Genomic DNA, 13,224 nt, shown 5'->3' with positions numbered 1-13,224 from the left:
CCACTCATGGAGCTTTGTGATGTCCTTTTGACCCCCCTCCCACTCTGCTTTCCATCAACCCACTAATTTCTTCCTCTTCTCCATAGCTTTCCTTGTGGTTGTTTTTAGTTGTTGTTGTTTACTTTTAGCAGGGCTTTTGGGACCTACTGTTCTACATTTTCTGACTTTTGTAGTCTGTAATGGTCTTATTTGGAACATACTACTTTACTACCATTGTGCTGCTTTAGTGGAAGTGTGCACAAATGCATGTGGTTGCTGGTCCTGGAAAGGGCCAGTTCTGCCCCCACAATAGTGTTGGCCTCAGCACAGGGCCGGCCCTAAGTAATTTTCAAGTGTAGGCGAACAGAATTTTGCCCCCCCCCCCAACCAATCACTGAAAAATAAAAGTGTTGGATAAGCGAAAATGTTGGATAATAAGGAGGGATTAAGGAAAAGCCTATTAAACATCAAATTACATTATGATTTTACAAATTAAGCACCAAAACATCATGTTTTACAACAAATCAACAGAAAACGCAGTTCAATACATGGAAATGTTATGTAGGAATTACTATATTTGCGAATTTAGCACCAAACATTGAACTGGGATATAGGGCAGTGTGGACTCGGATAACCAAGTTCAACGCAGATATTGTGAGTTATTCTGCTTTGATATGCTGAGTTATATGGCTGTGTAGAAGAGCCCTGAGGGTCCTTCCACACAGCCATATAACCCAGAATATCAAGATAGATAATCCACAATTAAAAGGCCACAGAATCTTGCCCCCGGTATTAAAAAAAACTCTAAAATCAGGACAGTAAATAAAGAACACCACTCAGAAAACAGAGGAATTCCAGACAGGAAACAATCAGGGCCAGCTAACACCTCCCAACAATGGATTCCCCCAGGCAGGAAGCAGACAGGCTTTAGAAGTTGCAAAGCCATTCAATGTTAATCAAGGTGGCCACTTACAACATTCACACTTGCCTCAAGGACTGACATTCCACATATATATATAAACCCCACTTGCCTAGTTTCCAAGAGACCTCAAGAGGCACCTCAACTGTGCCCCCCAAACGATGGCGCCTGAGGCAACTGCCTAAATTGCCTTATGGTTGAACTGCCCCTGCCTCAGCATATCTAAAGCAGTGCCTGAATCTGCCTGAAAGGGCAGTTGGTTCTCGCAGAGGCAGAGGCAGCAGGAGGACATTTTTGCTCCCTGGCTTCAGGTAGGATTTGGCTAAGATTTGGCTAAGATTTTAAACTGAATGTGGGCTTGGCTCCTGTGGTCAAAGTCTAACTGTTGTGTGACTGTTGTGTTGAAAAAGAGCCAGGTACTTAAGTTGATTGACAGCAGGCATTGTCCCCTGTTAATTGAGTTTCTGGGAAAGCTTTATTTGCCAGTGTGAGTTTCTGCCAGAGCCTGATCCCAGAAGGGCAGTTGGTTCTCGCAGAGGCAGAGGCGGCAGGAGGACATTTTTGCTCCCTGGCTTCAGGTAGGATTTGGCTAAGATTTGGCTAAGATTTTAAACTGAGTGTGGGCTTGGCTCCTGTGGTCAAAGTCTAACTGTTGTGTGACTGTTGTGTTGAAAGAGAGCCAGGTACTTAAGTTGATTGACAGCAGGCATTGTCCCCTGTTAATTGAGTTTCTGGGAAAGCTTTATTTGCCAGTGTGAGTTTCTGCCAGAGCCTGATCCCAGAAGCGCAGTTGGTTCTCGCAGAGGCAGAGGCAGCAGGAGGACATTTTTGCTCCCTGGCTTCAGGTAGGATTTGGCTAAGATTTGGCTAAGATTTTAAACTGAGTGTGGGCTTGGCTCCTGTGGTCAAAGTCTAACTGTTGTGTGACTGTTGTGTTGAAAGAGAGCCAGGTACTTAAGTTGATTGACAGCAGGCATTGTAAAGGCACCTTTACTAACTATCCTTTGCAGTACATACAGGAAACAAAGCAACATAAACAAATACACAAAGAGGTGGGTTGTTGCAGTTTGCACATAAAGTGCGTGCATATTACTTAACTGTACAAAGATCCCACTTGGCCACCACGCTCACCAAGAGATGCAACAAAAGCAAAACATTCCCATCACATGCACCAGCTGTGGCATGTTCCGCTTTTTCACACAAAAACTAGACAACTACATCTGCTCCAAATGCAAACAGATGACTCTGATGGAGCAGAGGATCCAACAGCTCGAGCACCGTATTAAGACCCTTAAGGACATTCAGGCACTCGAGCTCTTCTTGGACACTGCACAACACGCTGCTGTAGATCAGCAGCCTGCATCACACCAACACCACCAAGACCATGATCAGGAACCTTATGGGGAGATCAACTCAAAGGTAGACAACCCTCAGGCTTGGAAGGAGGTCACCCATAGAAGGAGACGCAGGACCAGGCAGCCTCCGCAGAACTCCTCTGCTCAGCTGCATTTACACAACAGATTTGAAATTCTTACATCATTAACATACAATCAGGAAACACATCTTGTGGAGGACCACAGTTTCTTAGATACCACTCAGTGGACCATCCTGGATCAATGCGCAGGGGATAGCCCTGACGGGGACAGTGCATCACCACAGTCACACTTATGTAATCATGCAAATGCTCCATCCCCAATCATAGACCAGGAGCAACAGGAACATCCTTGGGAGAGTAATGGGCTCTCGGATGTATCTCAATGGATTGTCATTGATGAATGCACTGGGGATGTTGAGGAGGAGGACAACACTTTACACCTACATGATTCACTTCAACAGGAACACTCTTCAGGGGACATACACACTGTCTTGCACAAAAGGGATCCTGTCAATCCTCAAAGGAAACAGGTCTTGGTAGTAGGTGACTCCCTCCTTAGAGGAACGGAAGCCATCATTTCCAGACCGGATGGGATGGCTCGAGAAACATGCTGCCTCCCGGGGGCAAAAATACACCACATCACTCAGAGGCTCAGCAGGCTCCTAAAGCCCCATCACCCTCCCCACCTTATGTTGATTCATGTAGGTACCAATGACACCGCTAGGCATACTTTTCAAAAGATCACAAAGGATTTTCGAGCTCTGGGAACAAAGCTAAAACTGTATAATGTACATGTGATCTTTTCATCCCTCCTCCCTGTTGTAGGACACGGCTCTACAAGGGCCAGAAGAATAGTACAGGTCAATAACTGGCTCAGAAAATGGTGTCAAGAGGAGCATTTTGGCTTCCTTGACCATGGTCTACTCTTCCAAGAGGATGGACTACTGGCAAGCGATGGGGTGCATCTCACACAAGTAGGAAAACATCTTTTTGCACACAGACTCACAAACCTCATCAGGCGCACTTTAAACTAGATCCACTGGGGGAGGGGAACAACAGCCTGGCGAACACTATATTACCCACGACCACAGGGAACCGCCGAAAGGCTAAATGGAGGGCTGCACAAACACAGCAAGGACCAAGTACAGAGAGCACAATAATCCCAAATAAACAGTTCGAGGGGAGGTCACAGGGGCTTACATGTCTTTACACTAATGCTCAGAGCATGGGAAATAAGCAAGACGAACTCCAACTCCTAGCACAGCACCACACATACGATGTCATAGGCATCACTGAAACCTGGTGGGATGACTCCCATCACTGGAATTTAACCATTGAGGGCTATAACCTCTTTCACAGAAATAGAACAAAGGGGAGAGGAGGGGGAGTAGCTTTATATGTCAAAAACAGTTACGTTGCAGAAGAAATGCAAGACTGTAATCCGGGAAACCAGCTTGAAAGCATCTGGATAAGAATCAAGGGAACCGGGACTCAAAAAGATCTTGTCGTGGGTGTCTACTACAGACCTCCGAGTCAGGATGAAGGACTTGATGAAGCCTTCTGTCAACAGCTGACCAAACAGGCACAAAGAAGAGATATAGTAGTCATGGGCGATTTCAATTATCCCGATATCTGCTGGAAAACAAACTCAGCCAAGAGTACAAAGTCCAACAAATTCCTCACTTGCCTTGCAGATAATTTTATGGTCCAGAAGGTAGAAGAGGCAACAAGGGGATCAGCAACTCTTGATCTAATCTTAACAAATGTGGAAGACCTGATCAATACAGTTGAAGTGGTTGGATCCTTAGGGGCAAGTGAGCATGTGCTCCTGCAGTTTGCAATACAAAGGAATGCTGAAACTAAGACAAGTCAAACACGCATTCTGGACTTTAAGAGAGCTGACTTCCAAAAAATGAAGGAATTACTGAGCGGCATTCCATGGACGCCGATATTAAAAAACAAGGGAGTTAAGGATGGATGGGAGTTTTTCAAAAGTGAAATACTCAAGGCGCAAATGCAAACAGTGCCAACAAAGAAGAAAAATAAGACAAGTGCAAAGAAGCCAGAATGGATGTCCAAAGAACTTCTAACTGAGCTAAAGCTCAAAAGTGACATGCACAAGAAGTGGAAAAGGGGAGAAATCACCAAAGAAGAATTCAAACGTATAGCCAACACCTGTAGGGAAAAGGTTCGCAAGGCTAAAGCGCAAAATGAGCTCAGGCTTGCCAGGGACATAAAAAACAACAAAAAAGGCTTTTTTGCTTACGTTGGTAGAAAAAGGAAGAAAAAGGAGGCGATAGGGCCATTGCAAGGAGAAGACGGGGTGATGGCGACAGGGGACAGGGAAAAGGCAGAACTACTTAATGCCTTCTTTGCCTCGGTCTTCTCAGAAAAAGAAAGCCATCTTCAACCTCAGCAACACGGAATGGACGAAGGATTGGGGGAAATCCAACCCCAAATAGGGAAACAAGTTGTCCAGGAACACTTGGCCTCTCTAAACGAATTCAAGTCCCCAGGGCCAGATCAGCTACACCCAAGAGTACTGAAGGAACTAGCGGAAGTTATTTCAGAACCACTGGCAATCATCTTCGAGAGTTCTTGGAGAACAGGAGAAGTCCCAGCAGATTGGAGGAGGGCGAATGTGGTCCCTATCTTCAAGAAGGGAAAAAAGAACGACCCAAACAATTACCGTCCGGTCAGCCTCACATCAATACCAGGCAAAATTCTGGAAAAGATCATTAAGGAAGTGGTCTGCGAACACTTAGAAACAAATGCGGTCATTGCTAATAGTCAACACGGATTTACCAAAAACAAGTCATGCCAGACTAATATTATCTCTTTTTTCGATAGAGTTACGAGTTGGGTCGATACAGGGAATGCTGTGGATGTAGCGTACCTGGATTTCAGTAAGGCCTTCGACAAAGTCCCCCACGACCTTCTGGCAAACAAACTAGTAAAATGTGGGCTAGACAAAACTACGGTTAGGTGGATCTGTAATTGGCTAAGCGAACGAACCCAAAGGGTGCTCACCAATGCGTCGTCTTCATCATGGAAAGAAGTGACAAGTGGAGTGCCGCAGGGCTCCGTCCTGGGCCCGGTTCTGTTCAACATCTTTATTAACGACTTAGACGAAGGGTTAGAAGGCACGATCATCAAGTTTGCAGACGACACAAAACTGGGAGGGATAGCTAACACTCCAGAAAACAGGAGCAGAATTCAAAACGATCTTGACAGACTAGAGAGATGGGCCAAAACTAACAAAATGAAGTTCAACAGGGACAAATGCAAGATACTTCACTTCGGCAGAAATAATGGAAATCAAAGATACAGAATGGGGGACGCCTGGCTTGACAGCAGTGTGTGCGAAAAAGACCTTGGAGTCCTCGTGGACAACAAGTTAAACATGAGCCAACAATGTGATGCGGCTGCTAAAAAAGCCAACGGGATTCTGGCCTGCATCAATAGGGGCATAGCGTCTAGATCCAGGGAAGTTATGCTCCCCCTCTATTCTGCCTTGGTCAGACCACACCTGGAATACTGTGTCCAATTTTGGGCACCACAGTTGAAGGGAGATGTTGACAAACTGGAAAGCGTCCAGAGGAGGGCGACTAAAATGATTAAGGGTCTGGAGAACAAGCCCTATGAGGAGCGGCTTAAAGAGCTGGGCATGTTTAGCCTGCAGAAGAGAAGGCTGAGAGGAGACATGATAGCCATGTACAAATACGTGAAGGGAAGTCATAGGGAAGAGGGAGCAAGCTTGTTTTCTGCTGCCCTGCAGACTAGGACACGGAACAATGGCTTCAAACTACAGGAAAGGAGATTCCACCTGAACATCAGGAAGAACTTCCTCACTGTGAGAGCTGTTCGGCAGTGGAACTCTCTCCCCCGGACTGTGGTGGAGGCTCCTTCCTTGGAGGCTTTTAAGCAGAGGCTGGATGGCCATCTGTCGGGGGTGCTTTGAATGCGATTTCCTGCTTCTTAGCAGGGGGTTGGACTAGATGGCCCATGTGGTCTCTTCCAACTCTACTATTCTATGATTCTATGATTCTATGATTCCAGGAGTCTATTTACTAACTGCTGTTCTTGTCTCAGGTTGATGTCCTGGCCCTATCCAGCTAAAAAGAGCCACTGCCCTTGTTGTGTAGTTACGCAGAGCATGGTTCAGCTTCCCTGTGGCTCTGCTGCCACTCATTCCTCTTTCAACTGCTTAGAGACAACACCTCTTCACCAGGTTTCTTTCAAAGCTGCATCTCTCCAGGGATATGGGTAAAAGCTGATGCTACAGGCTTCTCTTCCCTTTGAAGAGTAAGCTACTTCTAATCTTCCTTCCCTTCCTTCTCCTTCCTATACTAGTTGTTGGAGGGAAAACTAAAGAAAAAGCATGACACAGAGTCTCAGCTGTTACACTAATAAAAAGGCCATATCCCGAAAAGTTCTTAAAAGGTGTTTATGTGTCTTGGCTGATCTGTGTGCCATAAAGTGCTGTCACTAGGTGGTGCTGTCTCCATTTTCCATCAAACACGCAGCCATGCAATCCACCGCTTGCCTTTTGGACCAGCATCAAAGATGCTTATTTATCCTGGCATGGTGTGGAAGGGACAGGAATGGGGAGCTCCCTGAAGCTCACTTTAGATCAGATTAGGAGTGCACTGTGCGGGGAAAGAAAAGCTCATCAGAGATATTTCCAATTCAATTCTGTTGGAATCCTGACCTACTGTGGTGTGATGCCTTTACATTTTTGAAGTATGTCTCATGATTTTAAGTAAGGAAGGTGAATTGCATACTTCTTGTTGGTTGGTATCTGCTGCTGTTTGCATCTGTAGACAAACATGAAGGTGGAGCTGCGTGCTGTTGAGACAATATACAATGTTTGTTTCATTTTTTTTAAATAATAAGCTGGTCATCTGTGTGGGACATTTTTCCAGCCATGCACAAGTGAAATGCAGTATTTAGACCAAGCCAAACTTACATACAGTGTACACACAAATTCAGAAGAGATATAGAAATGCAGATAGACAACACATGCCAGTTTGTGTTCGTAGGATGCAGCAGCCAGTTTCATTGCCCAAGCAGGCGGGAGACAATGCTCTGCCTTCTGCAGGCTTGGGTCTGGAAGTGCGTTGCAGTCTCAGGCAAGACCATGTTTGTCTTTTATAATATTTTTTTCATGGCTCTAATACCTAGCTTCAGATCCAGCATGGGCTCTTAGATCTTCCGGGAAGGCCCTTCTCTCGCTTCCACCCCCGTCACAAGCACGGTTGGTGGGGACAAGGGAGAGGGCCTTCTCAGTGGTGGCCTTCCAGCTCTGGAACTCTCTCCACAGGGAGATCAGACAAGACCCCACTCTGTCTATATTCTGCAAAGACTTGAAGACATTGATGTTTCAATGCACTCTTGAGCAATAGGTCAGTTGTAATCTATTTCTGCCTAGCCCTAATTGATTATGGTCCTGCTTCCAGCACTTTATTCCCACCTGGTCCTATTGTCATGTGGGTTGCACAAGCCCTGCCCCCCCGCCCCAAGTTATTTCCCTATGATGTTCATGGATGTATTTTATGATTCATTCTGTAGTTTTAATTATCTATCGTTTTAATTTTGGTTGTTATGTATTTCATTTCATTTTATATATTGTGCATTTGTTTGGGCTTGGTTCCCCATGTAAGCCACCCCGAGGCCCCTCGGGGAGATGGAGGTGGGTTATAAAAATAAAATAATAATAATAATAATAATAATATTTTATGACACAGCAAACAAGATAGATATGCTGGATTTTGTATCACAAAATCACAAGCCGAACACTTCCCAAGTGTCTAGGACTGTGTGATGTATTTTCGGATCATGCGTGCAGATCCCAGTAGGGTGGCCTTTTGCAGCTGGCAGATCGTAATTTTGTCAATGTCTATTGTTTCCAAATGCTGGCTGAGATCTTTTGGCATGGCATCCAGTGTGCCCATCACCACTGGGACCACCTGCACTGGTTTCTGCCAGAGTCTTTGAAGTTCAGTCATGAGGTCCTGAGTTTTTCCTGTTGTTTTTCGTCAATGCGACTGTAATATGTGTACTATTATTATTATTATTATTATTATTATTATTATTATTATTATTTAAAGAAGAAGTAGAGGATGGTTTATCCACATGACTGAAGGACTTTGCAGAGCATCGCTTTCAGTCTACATGATTCTTCTTGCTTGAGCTGAAGAATGCAGAATGCAAGACAACAGCCAAGCACTCAAGGGTTGGAAAAATATTTAGAAACAAATCGTAATGTTTAATTGCAAGGGTGATTAATTGGCACAGACTGCCCAAGAAGGAAGGCGTAGTGTCTGTCATTCACAGCCTCTCGAATCAAGGGCCAGCATGTGCATTTCAGAGAAATGTTTCAGGAGTGGGCTTGAGGCAACAGTCACTTGTCTGGTCTGCTTTTAACAACTATAAATGTTTTAAAACTTTCTCCAGCCCTCAGCTGCCTTCTGTGCCGACTTAGATTAAATCTGCAGAAGGCTTTCACCCTTTTTAATTCTTTGATTCTGCCCTCCCTCTAAATCTTTTCTGCTCTCCTGGAATTAACTGAAAGCAAACAGTTTTTGATCGAACACTAAGAGTACCAACCAAGGTTGTGGTTGATGCGATGGAGAAACAGGCATGCAAAGTGGATTTGCCAAGTGATGGACAGCCTTTATCCAAGGATAAATAACATAGTGCTATAGCATTATGTTATATGGAAGAGTGGAGAGAAGTGCCTACTCTACTGAGTGGAGAGGATTCACAGTCCATTACAAGTACAGTATGACAAAAACATATTTTTTGTTTCAAGGCTGAACATTAATATTTGGGATCTCTTAAGAGCTGAGATGTTTTCATCATTTTCCCTTCCCTTTCTCCCTTTAGTAACAACCAACATTTGCTACCAATGATGTGGGAAAGTGCTGTATAACCAAAGCATTATGGTTCTTCATGCCTTGAGGACTTAAATGCTAACAGAAGTGGCTGACAAATATGGGGGGGGGGGGGGGCTTCAAGGTGTTTTTTAGAGTGATCAGTGGTGTTAGGCTAGATCAGTGGTTCTCAACCTGTGGGTCCCCAGGTATTTTGGCCTACAACTCCCAGAAGTCCCAGAAAACCAGTTTGCCAGCCATTAGGATTTCTGGGAGTTGAAGGCCAAAACATCTGGGAACCCACAGGTTGAGAACCAGTGGATCAGATAATGAGAATGGCAAAAGAGGTAAAGAAGAATTTCAAAAATAAATTCCGACTCTAGACAGAATGCTTAGGGAGAGATTGCAGCAAAAGCAGGGGCTTGGACTTCTGTTATTTAGCTTGTTTTTTTCTGCAGTTCGAGCATTTTTGGAACACTTGACTTGAATATTGATAGCTTTCATCTCTGCTTCTGGCGAACAGGAATGTAAGGCATTCTTTGGACTACTCTGGTCCAAAGAAGTGTGATATGGATGAAAAGCTGCCAAAAAGATCTTGGTGGGGATGGAAAGGAGTGTTGATATCTCTGCTTATCCAGAGATGTTTGCCAGCACCGTTTTCCAACTTGATTCTAGTATGAGAAATCAGAGGACTATCACTCAAGTCTTTCTGTTCTTGCAGCTTTCTATCTTTAATTATATCTGTGCAATATCATAGCTAGTAGGCTTCAACTGAGAGGAGCCTACTAGCCATGAGATTGCACAGATGTAATCAAATACAGAAAGCTGCAAACAAAGACAGACTTGAGTGGTCCTCTGCTTCTCTTGCTGCATTTGCCCTTACTTCTTTCCTATTGCTTGTGCATGCATGGTGTGCCTTCAAATAATTTTCGACACTGTGATCAACTCCAACTTGAGGTGATCAATGGACCAAATCAGAGTATTAACTCATGCATATCATAGGACTGGGTGGCAGCAACAAGCTGTATGTTGGTCATTGCCACCAGAAGCTGTAGGCCCAAAGGACATTCCACTCACCTATATTGCAGGATTTTCTTTACAAAGATTTGTTCAGAGACAGCTTACTATTGCCTTTATCTGAGGATGAGGGTGTTACCTGCCCAAGGTCACACTGTAGATTTTCATAGCTGAGTGTGAATTTGAACTCTGGTCTCCCAGAGTCCTAGTCATCTTTCAAGCAGCTACCCCACATTGGCTCATTTAGTGTACTTTATTTGTCCCCTTTTCTTAGATTACTGCATATGAATGTGTTTGAAATTTTCTTACTTGTATGCACAAATGGCCTAAATCCGTAATATATTACTACAAAGAGCATCACTATAGTTATGAATTGGCTCTTGAACTCTTCTCTTTAACATTTTAGAACATCCTTCCCAATAGCTTTGGACTACATTTCCTATCCTTCCCAGGAATTTGGATATGATGGCAGTTGTTGTCCAATACACTGGGAATATGTTGCATTGACAAAGTGAGGATTAAGATGCTTAATCTCTAGAACACAGCCTCTTTGATGCTAGCTTCTATTCTATGCAATGCATTCCTTTAGAAGGTTTCCCTAGGCCTCAGCCAAACTGGGGAGTTTGAGGAGTGGAATCAAGATGTTTCTATTGACTTTTAACTTGGGTGAATTTTTCAGCTTTGCTATGTTCATTGTGTATGTGATTTCTTTGACAATACTTTTAAAAATGGCTTAGCTCATTTAGTTCTATTGTTACTCTGCTGGATGTGTGGGCTGCCTTGAACATCTTATGGAAGAAAAAGTATTCAGTGCCTTTTAAAGAATCAGATCAAATGAAAGTAGATGTCTGTGTATATGATAGAGCTGGGTAGCAGCAGTAGTAGCAACAGGGCTTGGGTTGGTCCAAATGACATTCTACCTATTCATTCCCAGCTAATAGCAATAGGTCAGGAAGTAGGCTTCCTTGCCACATGGTTTTTACATTGCTTCTGACATATGTTAATTAATATTGCCATGCTAAGCATCCATATTGGTTTGGTTATTCTGGCTACCGTATCTCTGGGTTTGCATCCTCTTGTTCTTCCCTGGAATTGTCTGTACATCTCCGTATGTCATTGAGGTAGTATTGCAGCTCGGATGGAGCAATGGAGACATCTGTCCTGAGCACAGCCTAGGGAGGAATAAGCTTATGTAATGTATTGATGATTACCAAAATAGGGTGAAATTATGTAATGTTTCCTTTTCAATTTGGGATGATGAGAGGCGTTTTATTTCCAGTGGTATACAAAAGAAGCTGGATCTCAGCTTGCTGTATTGTCCCTACTTCCTAATGTTGCTTGATAAGGTACAAATGTGGCCTGATAACATTGCACTGTGTTGTCCGGTGATAGCGGGCGGGTATGTGTGTGGGTGTGGGTGTGTGAAGGGACAGGATTTCAAAGCAGTGATTATAGACCTGGGGCCTATTCACAGCACACAATTATAGCACTTTAATTGCCATGCCATGATCTTATGGAATCCTGGAATTCGTAGTTCGTTAGTGCCATTAATCAAGAGAACTGAGCCTTTCATCTCACTAGCTTTGAATCTTTTTATTTTAGCGGTCTCTGAAAAGCTTTTTTTAATCGTATCAGGCAAATTGAGAACAAAATGCAAGTTGCGGCTGGTGTGAGAGAGTCGGCCGTCTACAGAGACATTGCCCAGGGGATGCCTAGATGTGTTACCATCCTGCTGAGAGGTTTCTCTCATGTCCCCGCATGAGAATTCAAACCGCCAACCTTCAGGTCATCTGTTCAGCCGGCACACAAGTTTAACTCATTGCGCCTCTGCGCCACTCCACAATTGTAGCACCATGATTCCACTTTAACTGCCGCAGATGCAACCTATAGAGTCATGGGAGTTGTAGTTTAATGAAGCACCTATGGACTGAGACCCTCCCTAAACTGCAAATCTCAGGATTCCATGGGATGAAACTATGACACTTAAAGTGGAATAATAGCACTATAATTGTATAATCTGAATGGGTCCCTGGTTTATATATGCAATCTAAGAAAGCAACAAAATTCCAAAGAAATGGAGTGAACTGTATCAAGGTTGGCTCAAAATATTTTGCTTGCCGGGGCAAAATGGTATCTTATCACCCTGCTTTCAGTCAGTAATCGCACCAGAACACCATCACCTACTACAGCAGATGATCGGCAGAAAACCTAAGGGAGTCAATTAACAAATAAATTGCTCCAAACAGTTGTTGCTCTCAAATCCACACAACTGCAATTCAGAAAGTGCATCTAATGGGCTGGTCCTGAATTATAGCATCACTTCTGACTGCAGAAATCAGTTGGAGGTGGGATTCGGAGTAAGACCTGTTTTAAAGTTCTCCCTTTATAATAGGAAGAAAAGCAGATATTGTTATTTTTAAACTGCAGTAACATTTTTACATGGAGAAGTATGCAAAAATGCCATATCCTACCTACAGAAAGGAATGTTATATCTCAGGTGCTTAGTACTTCACTTTCTTGCTGTTTCTACTATGTCTGTTATATATATGGATTAGGAACTAGGAGCAAAGTTATCCAACCAGGCAGCAGCTCTTGTCTCTTAGTTCATTCTATTCTTCCTGTTTTTTCCTTTAGGTGACTCTAAGCATCTTTGAACTAGCCACAGCTGCGGGAGTGCCTTGTGACATTGACCCGGCCCTTGTGTGTGCCCTTTCCAACCTGAAGAAAGGTAAGAACAAGGCTTGTCAACATAATTCATCACATTAACATGAAACTATGAGGCTGTAAATAATGTCTTGTATTATCACTTCAGGAGCCTAGAGGAAAGCAGTGTTTCTTGTGCTCTTAGAGCAGCCGCACAGGGACTCTTTTCAGACTCTGCATCATCTCAGCAATAATAAATATTTAACTCTGTTTCCAGGAGCTGTCACTGCTTGGATGCTGTTGCTGGTTTCTTTGCACTTAAAAGGCCTACCCCCAGCCTTTATCCAAGAATTGTCAATGTTCCTGTATTTTTATTTGCAACTTTTGCAGCTGGCACTTGCAGGCATTGGTTCTTG

At 43.7% G+C, this 13,224-nt stretch overlaps 1 protein-coding gene across 5 annotated transcripts in view; it reads left to right on the top strand.

The window, feature by feature from the left end:
- nckap1l (NCK associated protein 1 like) overlaps nucleotides 1–13,224 on the top strand; it is a 141,299-nt gene that overhangs the window by 106,002 nt on the left and 22,073 nt on the right. For all 5 annotated transcript variants that reach the window (XM_062971071.1, XM_062971068.1, XM_062971070.1 and 2 more), the window contains one exon: nucleotides 12,800–12,893. In XM_062971071.1, coding sequence (XP_062827141.1) covers nucleotides 12,800–12,893 — 94 coding nt within the window. The remainder of the gene's footprint in view (nucleotides 1–12,799; nucleotides 12,894–13,224) is intronic.

This window comes from Anolis carolinensis, chromosome 2, assembly GCF_035594765.1.
Source record: "Anolis carolinensis isolate JA03-04 chromosome 2, rAnoCar3.1.pri, whole genome shotgun sequence".
Lineage (NCBI taxonomy): Eukaryota > Metazoa > Chordata > Lepidosauria > Squamata > Dactyloidae > Anolis > Anolis carolinensis.
Note: the sequence above shows the minus strand (reverse complement) of the source record. Positions and strands in the feature narration are given on the sequence as shown.